This window comes from Lipophrys pholis, assembly GCF_963383615.2.
Source record: "Lipophrys pholis genome assembly, chromosome: 15".
NCBI lineage: Eukaryota > Metazoa > Chordata > Actinopteri > Blenniiformes > Blenniidae > Lipophrys > Lipophrys pholis.
The window spans coordinates 16,519,610-16,540,091 of NC_137642.1; the positions used below are offsets into that span (position 1 = coordinate 16,519,610).

The following is a 20,482-nucleotide window of genomic DNA, read 5'->3' on the forward strand; positions in this document are numbered from 1 at the left end:
CATGATATTGTCACATTTTGATGAAGACCAACGAGAGCCGGACAGACTCATTTACAAATGAGCAGAGGTCACCTGGCAGATCAAAAACATCTAAAACTTTGACGCAACTTTTACCGTCTCTGATATTTTTATATTTTATTTTTTTGTCATTTCAGCCTTCCGTGAGTTCCGCTCAAAACATCCCGGAGAGGAAACCCATCAAGATGGAGGATGAGGAAATGTGCATGCGCTCTCGTTTCCTCACCTTAGGAGAAGGCAGAGGAAGGAAGAGAGTTGGGCATAAGTCACCCTTGTATGCAGACAAGCAGAAAATTACATCCCCCACCTTCCATTCATTTATTAGATGAGAGGTAGTTAGCGTTTTGTTGGTCAGCATTAGTGTACTGCAGCACCATATTCAGCTATGAAAGGTAATGTGTTAGAATTGGACAGCGGTGGCGAGCAGAAGATTTCTAAAGCATTCTGTGAATATATATGATGCATATTTGATTAGCTTTGGTATGAATTTCACTCATTATTTCTCATTATTGTCGGAAAGCATTTGTCACCAGTGCGTCTGTCTTTGCATCATCTTTAACGGTCTTGTCATTCCAGCGCCGTCAGCCCACACGGGAGGCAGTCCCTGTGGGTCACCCACACTGCAGCGAGGGGAAGCGTCTCTGCTTAATGTTCCAGACAAGAGCCTCGGGCAGAACAGGAGGTTTCCTTTGTCCCACAGCCACAGGACATCTCAGTATTTTTTTATTCGACTCCTCTTCTTGAGCGGCGGCAGAAAGGGAAGAAAGAAAGAAATCGATGGAGGTGTGGAGGAGTAGAAGTGTCTGTGCCCTACAGTGTCGGCTCCCCGGGAGGATTTTATTCTGTCCGTTTGATTCCCATACCGTGGCGTGGCAGGCCGCTCCGCTGTGTCTTAGCAGGTCTTGCTGCTTTGATCTCAGGCCAAACTCGCAGGTGTCCAGCTGCCTCCGCTCAACAATGAACGTGACCCATCACAATCTCAGTAAAGGAATCGCTGAAAAACCACCAGACGCCCACTTTTTCCAATCGCTGCTCAGCAGCTTCATGATCACCAGAGTAGGCCAAAATCAAATTAAATGCGCCACTTTTTCATTGAGGGCTTGGAAGTATTTTTCGAGTTTTGCCTTTGTTCTCTGTGATCTTTATGAAGTAGCTGTAGTGCTACCTCTTGCCCAAAAGCACTTTATCTTAAGAGAATAAAGCAGAAAAGAACGCCCGGGCAGCGTGTATGAAAGCTTTCGGGAGAGGAGAGCAAAATTCAATTCAGTGTGAACTGGGTGGTCTGTAAGGGTCCTATTCCTCATCTATGCAGGTCCATGTATATTAAACAAGTATCAAAGACCCCCTTTAGTGAACTTTGCTTAGACTAATAGCTTTGGGCCCCAACTGCAAAGATAATTAAAGACAACCCTACCCAAGCAAAACAAGAGCGGGTGCACCTCTACAAGTGCCCAAACCAAAAGAACTAATGAGCTGATAAATGGGGAAAGCAGCCCATTTTCATATGGTAATGCCAGGTTTGTAGAATGCATGCTTGTGGAAATAGCTCAAGTTGCATGAACTGCCACTCCCAGAACAGCAAAAAAGGGTTTTATTTAAAAAAAAAAAAAAAAAAAAAAAAAAAAGCAGAGGGTGAGTATTTGAAAGCTTCTATGAGATGAAACACTGCCTGACAATCTAAGCCAATTAAAGAGCACTGAGTTGTGACCTGTGGGCTCAGGAGATGAAAACAAGCCTGTTCAGTAAACACTGTGACCGCCCCTTTCTACTGTGGACCCCCTGAAAAGCTAAGAGTCTTCATTAATATTCCGCCTTTCTTCTCCCTAAGAAAATGCCAAGAGGTTGTGGACACTAAGTCGCATTGTGATCCCCTGTGGGTTTGGGTAACCTCGCAGGGGCGTTTGTGGCGGGGCGGCTCCGAGCTGGGTCAGGGTCCTCTAAACAGACTGAAAAGGCCCGAGCTCATTACAACAGGCCTGGGCCATGCTTGACAAGATGAGAAAACACAAAAGTACTCTGAATGAGTGAAAAGAGAACAGGACGCCATCTGCTTTGGGGTGAACCTGCTACTCAGAGGAGAGTGGAGAAGATTAGAAGGCAGGGAGAGATGGCAAGAGAAAAAAGGCAGTATGGCTGATAGCATATGTTGCAAAAAATGAAAGGGAAGAATGACCATCAGCAAACCTTTGCTAAGACAGAGGGGCTGAAAGAAACAAATCTCTAACTCTCAACATCTTCTTTTAGATTGTTTTCTACTCTCTCCTCGGTCCAAAGGTAAATGTGAAAGTGTCGCCACGGTCTGTCAAAAGAGATGAAAAAAACCCACCAAAAAACACTGAGATACACTGAGATGAAAGCCGTGAGTGAATAACTGATTAAGTGAAGAAGTGAGAAAGGTGGAGACAACACAAAAATAGACATGGAAGAGGGAAAAATGCAAAAGAGGCCTCCCCCTGTGTGACCTACATACCTGCTAAACCTGCTGTCAGTGGTGGCTTGGTCCTCTCTCATCACTCACTGAATTACTTTACATAATCTTTAAGACGCTCCGCGTGCGCTCCCAGACCTGCTACAGCAAACTGCCCGCCACTGTTTTCAAAAGCTATTGTGATTTGACACATGGCGGCGCGGGCAGTCTTGTGGCATTAGACACTCTTTGTGATGCCCCCCCCCCCCCCCCCCCACACACACACACACACACACACACACACACACACACTGCAGCTGAATGTGTGTGTGTGTGGGTCGGTGTGGTGGGGTTGTAGTGTGCAGGAAGGGCCTGGACGCATGTGTCTTTGTGAGGATTGCGCTCCAGCCGGCAGTGCTGTTATGCATTGATTTGCAATGATGAAGTGATGCCTCTGTTGGACAGCTCAAGGTTTTCTGGAGTAGATCATGCATCGGCCTAGTCAATAGAATCAAAGTACGGTACGTGTCTAGACTGTAGTGAAAAGCAGAGACTGGATGAGATCAGCCATCTATCATGCAAAGGTCAGTAGGAGCAGCTTGACTGGTCAAGTGCAGTAGAAGCACCATGTTTAGGTGCTTGAGACCAATAAAGAGTTAATTAAAAAGTATGACAATAATACAATTTACCTTGATTATTATAAATAATATAACAGCAGAGGTCTGCAACATGTGGCTGTGAATTTGCTTAAATGACTTACTCCTTTTAACGTTGACAAAGTTACATTTAAACAAATTACAAGCTTATTTATAAGGAGATGATCTTTTCAAGGAACCTTTGTAGTTTATTGTGAAATATGTCATATTTTAAACAATGTTTAGGTATTTCCTCAACTTAAATAGTCACAGTAGATGATTAATATTGAGATGCTGACTCCAGTCCCCCAGTAAGCTGGAAAGCAAAGATGTTGATGATCCACACCATTTATTGATGCACATTGGTCTTCAAACACAATGACAGCCCTGTCCACCAAACCGTTGGGACAATATAACCTGCCAATGTTGACAAAATTAGTTTCTTATTGAAAAACCAGCAGGTGTAATAACCTGCTTATTTGTATCCCGGTGCATTAGTTTGTGCATTCTGGGTGAATTTACTGGGAGACTACCGGGAAGGGTCAATATCTGAGAAGCACCATGGTGTCAAATCCACAACGACATCTGCAATCCAAAGGGTTAAGGACTGTAAATCCCCAAATTCATGTCTGAGTCTCAGACAACATTGTTGTCGGCATCCTGTCTGGGTTCAACTTCTGTTTCAGTCTCAAGGAGCACGACCGTCAAATCTTCCACGCTGCCTCCAGGAGACAGCAACCCATGCGGAGATCACTCGTCACTCAGACAGGGTCTTTTTCTGTGTGTTTTTTAAGGGTGGATGTGTGGGACTGTGACCAAAATATGTTGCCGCATTTTCAAAGACACATTTGTTGCATCTCTGCCGACTGACGGTTCCAGTCTCTCTGCAGCGAGTTGATATTCATTTGCCATTTTTTTTTTTTTTGTAAACCAAACAGTGGGTGGAGACAGGATGAGAGAGTTGATCAAAAGAGACGCTTCAAAGGAGAACAGAAAGAAGCATGTCCCTCGCAGCCGGCTAGATGAGGCCTGCTTCCTTTGAAGCAGGCTACTGGGCCAGAGGTGACCAACATAATGGACACACCGCACATTGATTGTTTACTTTCTGTCTCCTGCAAAATGACCTGAGCCACGTGTTTCTTATCAACAGGATGACCTTCCAGAAAGATAGACGGGCTCTTTTTTTTTCTAACAATACTTGAATCGTCTGAGTGTTTTTAACACATCAGAAAACGACGTATATTTCTGTGACGTTCGTCTCTACCGTGGCAATGAGTCTGTCCTCACCTTAGCTGCGTTTTTACATTAAAGTTTGGGTTAAAGAGCTTTGATTCAAATTCACTGGTAAAAGGTAAAAAGGCAGAGTGAAGGGAGCGGCTCATTGTGGTCGAGGTAAAAACCGAGCCAAAACAATATCTGTGGAAAAAAAAAAAAGTCCAGCTGGATTAATGGAAAAATGTGAATCGGGGTAGACAATTAATTTTCCCAGGAGCCAAATGATAAAGTAGGATTACTTTTTGAGGCCATCTAGTTTATTTTGATTTTATGGTGGCAGAATTGCCCAAAAATCGGCAGTGTGTGACTGATTTTGAACTTCAACTATCAATATATGAACCAATTTCCCCAAGGGAATCAATAAGAGAAGCCTTCTTTTCTGCACATTATTCACCATGTGATCTGCTGGTGCGTCCCGCTGCGATCGGACAGTTGCATTGCAGAAGTACATTTCGCTGCTTTCTGACAGGATATAAAGCATGACTTCAATTTAATTTTGGTCAATATCATTATTGTATATTCCTGAACTAAAGGCAGCGTGTTCCCTGGTTGCTGTTATTGTGCTCTTTTAGTCAGGTCTTAATTCTTCTGTGTGTTATGTCTTGGAATGGCAAATAAACTTGTAATCTTTGATTGGTCTGTTCTCACAAGCGAAACACAGCAATATTTAACCCTTAAATAAAATAAGTAAGTACTTCTATTCATGCCTTTTTAAAAACTCTGCATGCTGGCTGAATCTTTTTTTAAACCAGCATATTACATTTTTGCGGAATGAAAATAGTTTTTTTTTTATGAAATGCCAACATGAAAACTAATGTGTCCACCTTTGTAATAGGAGCCGAGAGGCTGTATGGAATGCATTTCTTTCCTCCATTCATCCTAATCCCTCCTCTACACCACTTTATCTACCTCAGGGTTGCAGAGGACTAGAAAGCCAGGGTACATCCTGGACAGGACATGAGTCTTCTACTGGACAAACACATAGAGACAATCATATACACTCACATTCACACCGAAATACAATTTTCGTCTTTTGATTCATCAAAAAGGCAGATTCTCACCGACCTTATGAGGGCCAGTCCGGGACAAACAAAGCGCTGAAAAGGTGACAGGTTGTAAGTAGCTTACCCTATGAATTGAAATTGACAGGAAATACATTTGATTCGATGCTGACTGGACTAAGAATGGCAAAAGAAAAGAGTCAAATTGTGTTCAAGAGTAAGACAGAAGGCCAAATGTAATTCAACAATAAAAGCTGCTATAATGCGTACTCCTATAACAATAAGATTGTGGGTATCTGGCACTCAAATTCTCAGTCACAGTGTGGCTGTGACTCAACGTTCAGAGTTTGTATAAAAATCCATAAAATAAAAGTGTAGCCTAATGTCTACACCCCATGGCAGGCCAGTTCCCCCCAGCAGCCACACAATGTTACGGTATAAAACGTTATGCCAAAAGTTAATTGTGTGCTGACAACTCCGAGCCACAGGAAAGACCACACTGCTTTCCACGATTAGATTTTCAACAAAAGTGCACAAAACCAATTAGGTTGAGCTCTGAATTCTTTTTGTTATCACAAAGGATCATAAAAGTTAAGTGGACTTCACCAACAACACATTCAGAGCACACTACTAATGCATTTGGAGATAGATTATTCAAACAATCAGAATGAAGACAGACAAAACTCCTTTTGATGTGCATTAGATTACTACTATACATTACATGATGCTTCAATATAAGTGAGCGACCTCACAGGGTCACAGTGTGTTACCATGGGCACGTCTGCTGCATTTCACAGGAGCCATTTGTGTCGGCAGGCTGAAGAAGTGCAATTCATGGAGATCAATAATATCCCCACAATGACACTCTCAAACAACATGAAACCAATTCTCATGACAGTTACTTGACGGCGATTTCATTTTTTATTTTGTTTTGCACCTACACGAGCATTTTCCTATTATTAGTTGATATTCCAGGGGAGAGATGTAGATGCACGATGTGCTCACAAGCTACATGCCACCGGTGAATGCAGCTGACCTTTTCTCTTAGAGCCTCACATACAGTGAGCTGTGACTGGCAGAGTCACAATGGAGTTGACACAGCTGTCAGTACTATACCGGGCAGAGCGCTCCGGTAAAGCTTTATGACACACAGAAATCCTAGTGCCAAAACCAGGAGGGGTAGTGAAGATGAACCAGAGTTCACCTGATGCATTGTGATGTCGTTGACCGCAAGAAAATGGGAAGATCAAGACTAAGGAGGAAAACCATGAGTGAGTGAGTAGCGGGGGAAATGTCAGCTCTGCGATCTCGTAATGCTTCTTTCTGGCTGCTGTGGCCAGACTGAGGTTTTTCAGTGAGAGCCTGCTGGGTCTGTCTCTCCGCCCTCCCGCAGGGTCCCTTCTGGCTTTCGAATGCCATTACAGCGTGTCCACCCCCTCAAATGTCCGGTCTGCACCCAGTCACCCAGCCGAAGTATTCTCACTCTCGCTCTTCCACTAAAGAGCTGCTTTCATCTCATAGCCTCAAGCATAACGAGTATAGCATAACAGTAAAGGGAATCATTGTTTGGTGGATTCTTACTTTATTGTAAATAAAGTAAAATGCTCCTTGTCAAAAATCCTCAACCCATTTCCCTTTTGAATAGTGCTCAATTTGTTTTAGAAAAGCATACTTTTGTAAAATGAGCTGAGCTTTGGAAGCTATATTAACTTTTTAGAGACATTTCCATATTGAATTCAGGTTCCCTCATTCATAAGGTGCAAAGTGGTTTCTTTCTAGTTTTCAGGCACATATTGACTCAAACTAAAGGAAACACCACTGCCCCTTGGTCCCATTTTATGATACGCTAAATGGAAAGGCTTTCTACAAGGAAATACTGTCACAGAATGGTGACAAACCTCATTCAGGTTTGTGCATAAAATGGGGCGTAAATGCTTTACAGGCAAAACTTGCTGCAAACTTAATGGAAAAGAAGGACGAGCGGCTGTTTACTCAATGGCATTGAATTTGCACAGCCATTAAATCTTACCTTTGGAGCTAAGACAATAGCTATCGACTCCTCTAGGAGAACCACGCTGCATGAAGGAAAAACAATTTCTGTTCACTACTCAGATTTATTTATTCCTTGCTTTAGGCAAAGACTCTCTTATTTTAATTTATGGCTGTTCCACGAGCTCGCTGAGGCGGGTGCCCGTTCTCACAAGTCTCCAGAACAAGGCTTTTGCTGAGCAGATATTCCAAACACAAGAACAATATGCCCCCCCCCCCCCCATTTTCATTTTAAAGCATCTTATGAATATTCATGGTTCAAGGTTTGCTTGGATTCTGATTCAGTTCAGGGAGCTTTTAAAACATCCCGACTATCAGGCAGAGGATCTCATCGCCTGTGCAGAGAGCGAGATAATCCACATGATTCATATAGCGGTGCGTATGGCCTGATTTAAAATACACAACCTCCCCTCTGCCTGCTTCCTTACTTATCTCTTCTTCACTGGAATACTCTACAGGGTAAAACTGGAAGAAAACATTTTTCATCTACTGCCTGGGTTATTGCTTTTGGGTGGCTATAATGTTCTACAAATAATTTTAGAATCGCAGGACTAAATGCTTGAACCGAACTGCATACAGTTTGTTTCTGGACAGACCTGCACGGTAAACAACAGATGGCGTCGTATGACATTATGAGCTGATCAGACATCGGCTAATGACCTGTACAGTATCCTAGATCTGTATCTACTTACCACCAGGGAGTGTGTGGAATGAATAAATTACCACATTAACAAGTCAGACTGACGATGGCAGCGAGAATGAATATAACATAAAGTTGGTTCATTTAACTTTTTGTTATTTAGTGTGACTGAGAAACGACATGTCGGCAATATTGAGACAAGTGACAGTCGCAGGGTGTCAACAGATACGACATCACCAACAAGTGGGAGCATGTGCAAATAAAGGTGTCGAAACAGGATGATTGGCTCGAGCAGAGACGAGCCTCTCTGTGCTGCAATGTAGACTCATATATACGGTACGTATCCTGGAAAGAAGTTCATCGTTGAGACCTCCTGCTATGACAATATTCCAAGGAAGAGCCGTTAATTACGGCACAAAAAAGTATCCATAGCTGCAAGTGCAGCGTCGTTGGCTCACTGTCGGCTACAGTCTTCGCCATCATGGTCAGAAACCTCCAAGTCAGTTTACAAGCAGAACAAATAAATTAGAAAACATCACCTGACCGTATGCAACGTCCTTTCTCTCTGAATCTTGTGTTTTTAGTGACCAGACTTAGATTTCTTTTTGGTCGCTGAGAACAACTGGCAATGAAGGGGACGCTGTTACAGTGGTGATGTCTGAGGTGAAAGTCTCCTTGAAACAGATGGAGGAATAATTCAGTGTCTTAAATACATATTTAATTGGGAACGCTGAGATTCCAGTTTCCTCCCAAAGTCCAAAAATATATCCAAGTTTAATTGAACGACTTCAAATTGCCCCAAGGTGTGTCTGTGTTTTCAATGTAATGAACTGATGAACCTGTCCATGATTTGCGTTGCCCTCACCCGGAGTTCAGCTGTTACAGGCGCCAGAAGCCTCAGTTGGATAAATGGAATCGAAAAGAAAAAAAAAAGTCTTTCTCTGGGAAAATTACGACCAACAACCACAAATAAGACGGTTGCAATATTTGTCTCTTTGATTATCAAGACTTTTTTTATTTATTAATTTTTTTTTAAATGCATGCATTTGTTTCAGAACTGCATAAATTTGCACTTCAGCTTTGCACACTTGCTTCTTACAGGGACTGTCTCGCATCAACACAACCTTTGAAAGCTGAGAATGAGCGTAAGAAAAGAAAAACAGACAACAAAATACTTTGGATTGCAGTTCTCCACATTCACGGTTGAATTCAGAAGTGTACGTACACTTAGGTTAAAGTAATTAAAGTCCTTTTAACAGCAGCACATATTTGATGTGAGCAAACACAATTTGGATGGATCAGCCATCTGCTTCACAGAGATTAGTAACCTTTAAATTCACTGTTTTTGGGTAATTTGGAAGTTGTTGTACACTTAGCTGATTATATCGGAAGCTCAGCTTGGAAAACTTTTGACATGTGTGATAGATCTGTTAGTGCTTGAGACAATTAAGAGGCACACAATCGCCATTAAGCTCAACTTTCAAACTGTAAAAGTCTAAATAATCCAAACAATGGATGATGCAAATTGGTCCGGACAGTCTGAAAAGAGAACTCCATTTTGCAATCGGTGCTTGTAAATGTCCTGCGAACTGATGACGCAAACAATTAACACTGAATTGAAAACTAAAATTTATGATGATTATTATATCGGCGTGAACAGTGTGAGTATGCAAGCCAAAGTACATCCCAGGAGTGTCATTGACTTGTCCTTTTGCTCTGCTGCAGAAGAAACAGGTGCGCTCCTTGATAAAAGGTGGCATTTGACTGATTTAGGATCGCCACTTAATGGGGCCTTCACAATGATCCAAACTATGTCAGACTTACAGAAATGGAAGATGCTGATCCAGTGATGGCCGACATTGGTCCTCGTTAGTGCCACAAAAATGTCAAATGAAGGCCAAGTTGTCATCGAGCATAACGACCGCGAGGATGTATGAGAGTAACGGCTGCTAATTGAATGAGGAAACTAACTGTATGTTTGTTAACAAAGGGCCTGATCACGTGGTAAGTGAGGACTTTACGGTAAGAGGGAAGTAAAACACACACAGTAGGATTTATAATGCTTGTGATACAGCTCATATCAAACATCCTTTAATTATATGATAGTTACCATTCTGTACTCATTCTTGGGGTTTGCCATATTTGCTTTTTTTTTGCTGCCGTCGTCCTCAGATATGTATGGTAACGCTCTCGATTAATAATTTGAGCTCTTGATTCAAACCCCCTGTTGGATTCAAGCAGTGATACATGCAAAGCTCTCATTTAAATGGTCCTGTTTGCAAATGATCTCAGCCATGCAATTATTTAGTTGATCACCGGCAAAATACAAGCAAACTGAAAACCCAATTTATTTGTGTGAGAATGCAATTTAGAGGGTTTTTATCTGGGAGCTTAGTAAAACAGGCCCAAGTGTAATAAATCAATAACCATGCATTTGATATTCCTCTCCTTGCATTTTATAATACAGTAATCATAAAGGAACTAGATCTTTATCTGGGTCGAGCAAACAGTTTACTGATTCTTGGAACTTGGCTTTCAGGCCACAAAGAATTAGGGAGGGGGCGAAATATGGCCTGGAGGCTGCCAGTTGCTCACGTCTGCACCAACAGCTCAATTACACCAGGTTTTGTTTTAATTGGACGGAACCTGTGTGAAAACACATTCGGTGTGAGCAGTAGTTGATGTGCAACCTGAAAAGTTTTCAGTTTTCAGTTTTAAATGCACTGTGACCAAATACTAATAAAGTGCAAGGAAACATTGGCTCCACTGGGAATATGATAAGTGAGTCAAACGTTGAAACAATTCTTTTTCAACACCTTCATTCAACACGCCACATTCTTAAAGTAATGCAGTGTTCTCACTGACCTAACACACTGAATGTTTCTGAGGATTAAATGTCAGGAATTGTGTATAAATGTGTTTGGTGAGGATATATGTAGATTTCCCACCGGTCCGTGGAATACAATAACGAGAACGGTATTTTGAAATGTGCGAATTGGAAACTAACAAGATCTCCACACACACTCGCTGTGACTCACAGAGAGGTGGGCACCTATATGTACGTGTGCGTAACAATTTCAAATCTCACTGTCATAAAACTGTTTGACTCATTACTCAATGCTCCAATCACCATGAGTCATTTTATTACTCTCTTTCAATGAAACAGATTTAACCTCTGTGGCCGTGAGCAGGCAGCCTGATTATAGTCATTATTTTTAATAAAAGCTATGGGTTCAGGAATCATTGGGTTTTGTCCTGTGAATATGCTGGGTTATGCACGACAACACCAGGCTGTTGGCCTGCATGAGTTTCAATATGTGCGACACTTTGGGTGCGCGATCTGTCTGACTCTTCAGTCCAAAATGCAATCCGCCTGCAATCAGGGGTAACACCACTGTTTACTGCCTGACAGGGCCATCACGCGGCACACAGCCCCCGGTCACCTAGACAGTGACAGACAATGACCGGCTTGGGCAAGACACAGTCAACAGGCTGGAGTGAAGCTTTCCAATGAAGCAAAGCCTGTTTGCGAGATATATTCCTCTGGTTTTTCAGAGGGGACGGGGAAGGCTATCTCAAACAGATCCATCAGGAATGTTCACTCTCACCCTAAATTAATTGAATGTCAGTCAAAGGGAAAGTGAAATGGAGGTGAGAGGGTGGCTCAGACCTCTGTGTAAGTGAGGTGGTGGGAGAGCGGTGATGTGGGGTCACACTTCTACGCGCACAGGTCCCCAAGAGAGTACACTTAGTGAGAAGCTGCAGAAGAATGGGGGTAAATAAAGACGGATACCGCATATGGTTAGAAACATAAACTAGGGCCATGCCGAGAAAAATGTTTGAACAAACTGACTGGCTTCAAGGAGCTCAAATAAATAAAGGCTTAAGATATATCAGCCTGACTGAACAGCAAAAGAAAGTATCCATAAGCTGCAGTTGAATACAGTGAAACACCTCACAGGGTGACTTTTCTTTGACAGATTGCTTTTGTTTTTGAGAATATTTAGTATCGTTAACAAGATCGAAATCCATCTTTCAATACGCTACAAACTCCCTATCTGGCCTGCACATTGAGATTTAATGCCAGTTGTACTGCAAACTGACATTTTGTAAAAACTATAAACTATAAATAAAGTATATATTTTTTTCTAAAAGAAAGACAGAGGAAGCGATACGATTTCCTGAAAACAGCTGGAGACTGTAGTTTTCAATAAAATGTTACTTTAAGAGGAGTAAACAGTGCATTTGTTAGCATTATTTGTGTCTAATTACAGCAGCAGGATGGTGTTTGTGAATATGAGCGCTAATAATAGGCACTCTTCTTCACTATAATGAAGAAAGAATGTAGCTCATTGCAGCCGGCTGGTTCGTTTATGTGTTCTGACCAGATTTTAGCAACCGTCGTCGGCTTAGCGCATACTTATTGCTTTTTAGTTGACTGGCAGACAAATAGGTTCTTCTCCAAGGCGCCTGTTTTTAAGCAGAACACCTACTGTGTTGACCCATCCTGTTGCACAAATCAGACGCATCAAGTCTCCGGCAGACTGTGCAATTTAAGCAATCTTCTAAATAGACAAACACGCAACACTATACGACACGGATCCCATAAATTTGGGCGTGACGCCAAGGGCAATGTGTGCAAACTGTGTTCCGTCGGCCTCTATTGAATCAGGGGTGACAACCGCGAAGATGTGTGGTAATAGGAAAGAATTGTCGACCCGCTGTGACGCTGACGACACAAAGTGAATACTCAAGTGCAAATACGGCAAAAAGTGAGCGAAAGTCAGCTGGCCAGATAGTCTTGAACTTAATCACAACAAATTGAATGAGCTCTTACCTTCCATCTCCACGGTGGACTTTGCCGTGTCGTCGTCATTGTCCATCTTCGCAGCAGGCTGCTCTTCCTCTGCTGGAAAAAAAAAAAAGAAACATTGAAAAGTTGTTAGGTTTGGAATAAAAGATTCACACCACATTAGTTCTATTAATTAATTCTTAAAATAGATATTATACAGTTTGTAAATATGTTCTGTGTCAAAGGGAAATGCTATTGAGGCTTCTATCTTCCTGGGAATAAGAGCTTTTATTGAAATGTGAAACTATTGAACAAATCCTTTTGTCTGGTCGTTCTGAATATTTAGAAAGCGCCTCATTGTGGGCGCGTGCTTTGACCTGTGAGGCTCCAGTGACATAACATCATGTCCATGTCTGATTTTTAACACTGCACACAGCCTCTCCCCCGATCCTTCTCACTTGGGTCTGCTTCGTTTGGGTTGAGAGAGAAAATCTGCATTTGCAGCAATGCATTCATTGAGCACAGCTCACAAAATTAAAAAAAAGATACAAAAAAATGTAAACATCTGTGTTTGTGTTTTTGTTATGTTCCAATATGTGGCCATTAGGGTTTCACAGATTGAACTGACTTCATTCATTTCTGTCTGAGTGCCTGTGGGTATTTTCCCACATGGGGAAATTAAGACAATCACATGAATCTCTTTTTGTTCTGCAGTAATTTTAATGACTGACAAGCTGAGAACCTCAAAGGTTTTGATGTGAAAAGATTAAAATAACACTCGTCCCCAAACAGCCAATCCGTACAAACCTTTGTCTTCATCTTTACCGCTGTCGACTCCCTTTTCTTCACCGCCGTCTTTGTCGTTGTCAATGCTTATATCTTCACCTTTGTCTTGCTTCTCATTTTCGTCCTTATTTTGCTCTTGATTTGGCTCCTCGTTGGCTGAATTTTCATCTAGGAACAGACAAAATGAAAGAAAGTACATTTTGAAAGATTAATTCAGACACAAGGAGTCAAAGCCTTCACATTAAATCCTCTAATAGGTGGATGGAAAACAAGCCGGCACTTATTACGGCTGACAGGACTCTCTCAGAAACACTCATTCTAACAGGTTGCTCTCTTTTGAATGAAGGTTGACTGAAAAAGGAGGAGAACGGTTTTAAACCTCATAGGAAAATTACTTTACGCTGCATAAGCAGGGGTGCAGAGAATGTGTACTCCAGTCCCACTGCAATCGCTGCATCAAGTAAGGGGAGCGTTAAATAAAAGACTCAAGTAAAAATACAAAGCAGGGCTGCCCTGAGGTGCAGTGGTGAGCAGTGTCGACTCACAGTGAGAACACTTCTGTTTACTTCTGGTAGGAGGTCTTTGTGTGCAGTGTTTGCATGTTCTCCATCTACTCAAAGTTCAAAAACACGGGTTTGAGGTTAATTGGTGCTTCTATGAATGTTTTTCTCTGTTTTGATCCTGAATACAACTGTGTGAGAGTTGGCTGCATGGATACAAGTGCAGAGTTCCAAATATATATCCACATTTTTTGATCTGAGCTTTCAAAAGAGATCAATTCCTGCTTTTATCGCCATATATATATATATATATATTCATTCATTCATTCATTTTCTTCCGCTTATCCAATTCCAGGTTGCGGGGGTGACAGTCTGAACACTGTTACCCAGATCACAATGCACCAATTAAGAAACTTCCTGCAGGTGGTGAGCCCACCACCTGTAATATATATATATATATTTTTTTTTTACAGGATTGTGAGTGTTTGTAATCTGTGATTTCCAAGTCGCTTCAGAATGTAATGCAGACATACTGGACTTGCTGGTGTGTGGTCGTGTTGAGAAATGCGTTGTTGTTCAGCAATTGCAATGATGTGATCACTGAAGTTCAAAAGAAAGCCGAATACTAAAATATATAAAACATCAGTAAATAATAGTGAATAAGTCATTATAAATGAAGTCAAATGTTACTGAAAGAAGTGCTTACCATAGATAAATAGGCCTTTGTCAATGCACAGATTGCATTTTATTTTATAATTGCACAACATAATGATCAGGGGTGTCTGACTTTCAGTTGCACTCCGCATTCACACTCAGGAAGGATGTAACGGCTGCTTATTTTTTTTTATTGTTGGCTCATTTATCCTGCAGGTGTTGTTTTAAGCTCTATATCTTTGCTCTTCCAAGCCCCTCACTCTCTGTTTATGTCTCACGAGAAAGTAATTACATATCGCGGGTCTTGGACAGCATCCCGGGGCAGCAATTGCTATAACTCGCTCATAGAATATCTACAAAATTCATGTTCAGAGAGGCTCTATCTGTCAAATCGTTGTCAATGGGATGGGATTTAAATAAAACAAAAACAGAGTAGAGACGAGGCACTGCTTGCTGAAAGTATGCAAATGCAGAATCTTAATTATATACCAGCGGCACAGAGGATATTCGAAAAAGAGAAATGGTTGTGGCTCAAAGTTAATGGTTGCCCCCTTTACAACTCACACTGATACACACATGCAGTTCTCTTAAGGCTGTTGGTGTCAGCACAACAAAACAGATCAGAGTCTTGGGATCTGTTATACAGATGCATTTAGCGCTTTGTAAACTAGTTATTCCTCTGTTGCTAACAAGGCTGCTGAGGTTCAGCCTTTAATCAAACTCTGTGCTGAAGTGAGAACCGGAGCAAGAAGCTGCACGTCCGTCACCACAAACAATTCCCATTTCCTCCAGCGATAAGAAGCAGATCAATGTGTGCCCCGTCCCTCTCGCTGCACGTGTAGAGCAGTGGCAATCTGCCCACTGACAATAACAAGCAATCACCCCGTCTGTCCACGCTTGACTTGTGGAGTTGCGACTCGACTGTACCTGGGTTTTGGCTCGCCATCTCCACATCTTCATCTGCCCCAGCAGCATCTGGAAAGAGACAAGGAAACTCAAAAGAGTGGAAGAAAATTTGAGTTCAGTGTTAGAGCCTGGAGTTGAATTGAGCTGGCTTTCGATATCACCTCAAACAGCCTTTTCATTCCATCTCTTTGTGTAGTTTTGTCTTTGTACTGCAGTATGAGAGCAATGGAACCACAAAGACATGCATAAATTAAGTGACAAAAAAGGGAAAAAAATGTCACTTCTAAAGCCATACATAATTGAGGGATTTCTTTGTTCCAAGCTTCTGTGATAAGAGAACTTTTTTTTTTTGTCAGAGTGGTGGCACACAGGATGGAAAGACTGAACTGAAGTGAATAGGAAATTCAATTTTTCATGACAAATGACATCAAGAAGCCCTCGTAGAGCCGAGAGCCTTAGAACACGTGTTAATGGTCCGTGCAGCAACATTACCGCTGTCGACGTCTTCTTCATCACCTGTTTCTTCTTTACCTGGGAGAGGAGGGGAAAAGAATCATCATCTGAACACATGCATGACCGGGAACACTGGCAGTCATTCATTATGAGAAACAAAGCAAGTGGTCATGCTACTGATCACTGTTCAAGTATTCATCTTCTGAAGAATTTATTATACCATGAGCTGGCGCTACAACTTTTTTTCGGGGGCAGAAACCTCCTGTCATGTTCCTCTTTAAAAAGTTTAAAAAGTTTCTTTATGTTATCAAGAGGTTTTCTGTTCACGGTGTAGGTGATTGCCAGGTAACTCAAACATCTCTACAACTTTTTCTTTTAACCTCAAATCCTCTCCAGTTTACCTCCACTTTGCCCAAATATTTCAGTTAAACCAAACTCATGTGACATACAAACATATAAACACAGAATATAATAGCATAAACAACCAGTTTTCCATATTTATATTGTATCATAGGTCGTATGTTTTTTCTTAACGTGTAAATATAAGGCCAGACCTGCTTCAAAACATACCGCACACCAAGAGCTTGAGTTAACAGTTTTATACATTTCACAGTGGAAGAGACTCAGCTAAAGGCTGTGCCAGGCTCTAATGAGACACAGCAATGCTTTGGGCTGAATGCTAATATTGACATGGTACCAAGCATGAAGGGGCAATGCTAACAGGCTTCAGTTTTGTAGTTCTTCGAGCATCAGTCAATGTAATGAACACAATAAAAACACAAAACGGCAAATGAAAGATGTTGCAGCATCTCAGCTGTAACAGAGGGCTGAATAAAATACATCAATAAAATACAGTTGTACAGCGTTAAAAAGGCAGAATTATGAGCGTCATTCTCCAGCCAATGCCAAGTACTTTTGTTTAGTATTGAGAGACTCTGTACATTTACAACACACACAATACAAAACACCAAGGAACATGTTGAACGTAAGCACAGCTGTCATATTTTAATGTCATTTCAGTGTATAAAAGAAAGATCAGTTCAATCCCCTCATCATATGTTTTGCTTATCATCCCCTTCCTTGCTCTAACATGCACGCACGCACGCACGCACGCACGCACGCACGCACGCACGCACGCACGCACGCACGCACGCACGCACGCACGCACACACACACACAAATGACATTTGGGACAAATTGAGTAAATGAAAGCCATGACACCAATAAGAGAACATGCTTTACAATGGCTATTGTGCAGCTTCTATAATTGCTTTTTTAACAAGCTGCAGGGAGAAGCCATTTTTTCATATCTATGCAATTTTGCCCCGCACTCAGAACAATAAAAATGCCAGCCCCTATTAAATGGGAAAAAGGCCAGTTCTACCAGTGCGACATGTTTGTCTCAAGTACCTCTGTCCATCAGGAAGAATGCTGGTGACACACAGTAGATGGCAAGTCTTTGTATTAATCATGACTGGCATTGTGAGATAGAGCCACAGACAAGAAGGCTGAAAAGAACACTTCATGAGGAAGAACAGCTCAGGATCAATGCTTCACTGGCCTGGAGGTCATCCTACACCTTTTTCCTGTGTTTAAAAGTTATGCATAGCTGCTGCAGCTCTCATGAGTGATCCCAAACAACAATATATTAGATACGACAAAAGGCAGAATGTAATTTTCTCTATTCTATTTGATTATTTGTATTTGGCTTGTTGAATAAAACAGTATTCAATTTGTAAAAGGACAAGATATGAATATACACATGCACATATACAATATGTGCTCACACAAAAATGAGACCACAAAAGATTATGTGTAAGGCTGATAGGATTTATAATGATTTGAGTTTAGATCAATCAGAATACTCTCTCTCTCTCTCCAGAGTAAAAAAAGAAAAAAGAAAAAAAGAGAGTGCGAGACCAGCCAAATACCCCATTCAGTATGCTATTCCATCATGTCCTCCAACCAGCAGGTGGCAGCATTGTTACAGCTTTCCTTCCCACTACTGGCACTCAGAAACTGTCATCACTGTGAATCAGGGCCTGACATACTTCACACACAAATGTCCAGCCAGCACCTCAAGATTTTTAGTGTCAACACTGCCATGAATTGCACTTTGCGAAATACAGCAACAAAAAGGCAATTTTACACCCTTTTGGTGACTGAACAGCGGTACGTAGATGAATAGCCTCGCAGACAAACACACACCTAAATTATTTATTCATGTCAGCATCACATCCAGGGGTTCAATATTACGAGGACATAAACAATTTAAATGCTGATATACAACCTCTCTGGAGTGTCCCACTTGCACGATTGTCAAGAAAACGACAACAAATGATATTTTGTCGAAAATAAGAGTCGCGTCTCGAAATCAGGAGTAAACCAAGATGATAAGTTAAGTTGCGCAAACACACACATTCACACTCATGCATGCATGCGCTAGCACAGTGTTATCTCTCCTTGAGCCTCGTCTGCGTTTTCTTTTATTAAAGCCAACTGGAGCAAAGGACAGAAAAAAAAAGATTAATAAGTGGAGAGCTTGAAAAATTCATGAGACATGTGTAAAGGAAAAGGGGCTCTGAGATGACCAACAGCAATCATTCAAAGACCTTTTGCATGTGAAAAACGTGTGTGTGTGTGTGCGTGTGTGTGTGTGTGTGTGTGTGTGTGTGTGTGTGTGTGCGTGCGCAAGTGCAAGCAAAGTGCAACTGCGTCTGAGAGCGATGCTTGATGGGGCGCCGGCGTGTAAAAGACGGCATCCCGTTGAGAGACCCGCTGTCTGTCCACACACAGCGTTATTAATCTGCATGTCCATCCGCGCTCCGTGTCATCTCTCACCCTCCCCTGCCACCCTCCCCCCCACTCCTCGGGTCTCACACTCGCCAGGCAAACAGACCCGGCCAGGCATTGATTTTTGGCTTAGTGCTCACATTTTCCTGTACCCTCTGACATCCACTAATCTCACTAATACCAATCTGATATCAAATAATAGACATTGCAGAGCTGCATGCCAACTCAGGTGTGCTGTGAAGAGGTTAGACTCCAGCTTGGACCTCTGTGCCAACATTTGCCTCTCTGTCTCGCCCACTCCCTCCCCCCTTCCTCCGTCCTTATCTCTCAGTAGCTTGCAGCATTTGCATGCTGAGCTTCTGTTTCATGTGGATTACATCACAGCGTGCACACACACACACACACACACACACACACACACACACACACACACACACACACACACACACACACACACACACACACACACACACACACACACACACACACACACACACACACACACACACACACACACACACACACACACACACACACACACACGGTTTATGTGTGACCCTTTTTTACAAACACAGTTTGTGGTTATTGGTAGATGATGAAGGCTCCTTTTGAAGAACAGTTGCAATACACTTCATTAGAAACGCTTCTGTTCAGCAGCTGCATCACGTTAGCAGTTAATTAATATAAGATCACAATTATTAGGAATACCAAATATATGCATAATTAATTTATATGGGATCTTAAAAATAGCATTGCCACATGAATGTGAGGCGTTCATTTCACATTCATGAGACTGTTAGTGCTGAGAACATATGACATAAAAAAACAAGAAGGAGCAGCATTGCAGAAAATAGACTAAATGTAATTCACAGTCACATAAAGCAATATGTCAGATGTGTTTTGATGTTAGATGTTCAAAAGACGGTAAATGAGGTGCTGTGCACAGGTTATGTGCTCTTTTATCCGGCTGGATATTTGTGTTAATTGTGTTGTTTTCACTATTTTCTCCCATTAGTTCACAAAGGCTGAAGAAGCCTTCTGCTTGTGAGGCGACAAAACAACTGTAAATGTAGGCGTTGTTGAGTGTGGGACAAAGTGGTCCTACTGTATACTTACCTTCAGTGCACTAACCACTGCATTTATCATAGAAACACAGTGCAGAAGACCTTAATGTTTTCTTTTCATCAATGCTGTGGCTAAAAGCCCCTCATGCCTGACCCATGGACTGGGGAGAGCAAATCCCCTGAGGAATATGATGAATGTAATGGATCACATCGAGACATATTGACAGACACACTTCACCAACTCTGCTGCAGAGTGTAATTTATTTTAAAAAGTGCTCCATATATTGACTACACCAAATAGGTGACCTGCTTTGCCGGCTCTATAGACTAGACAGTGAAATATTGTTCTTTTTTTTTTGTGTTGCAAGAAGATCTTACAGGGTTATACAGAGAGGGTATGAGCCTCTCAAGCATCTTATGTCTGTCTCCCATAGCTGACGGTCTGTTTTTGCAGATCGCTTTTCCTCCGCTCTGTGCTATCTTGACATCTGAGTGTTTCCTATGATTAA

At 41.8% G+C, this 20,482-nt stretch overlaps 1 protein-coding gene across 4 annotated transcripts in view; it reads right to left on the reverse strand.

Moving 5' to 3' along the window:
• macrod2 (mono-ADP ribosylhydrolase 2) overlaps positions 1–20,482 on the reverse strand; it is a 426,376-nt gene that overhangs the window by 7,883 nt on the left and 398,011 nt on the right. For all 4 annotated transcript variants that reach the window (XM_080482410.1, XM_080482408.1, XM_080482411.1 and 1 more), the window contains 4 exons: positions 16,156–16,194; positions 15,685–15,732; positions 13,625–13,771; positions 12,863–12,934 (listed from right to left, as the gene is read on the reverse strand). In XM_080482410.1, coding sequence (XP_080338536.1) covers positions 12,863–12,934; positions 13,625–13,771; positions 15,685–15,732; positions 16,156–16,194 — 306 coding nt within the window. The remainder of the gene's footprint in view (positions 1–12,862; positions 12,935–13,624; positions 13,772–15,684; positions 15,733–16,155; positions 16,195–20,482) is intronic.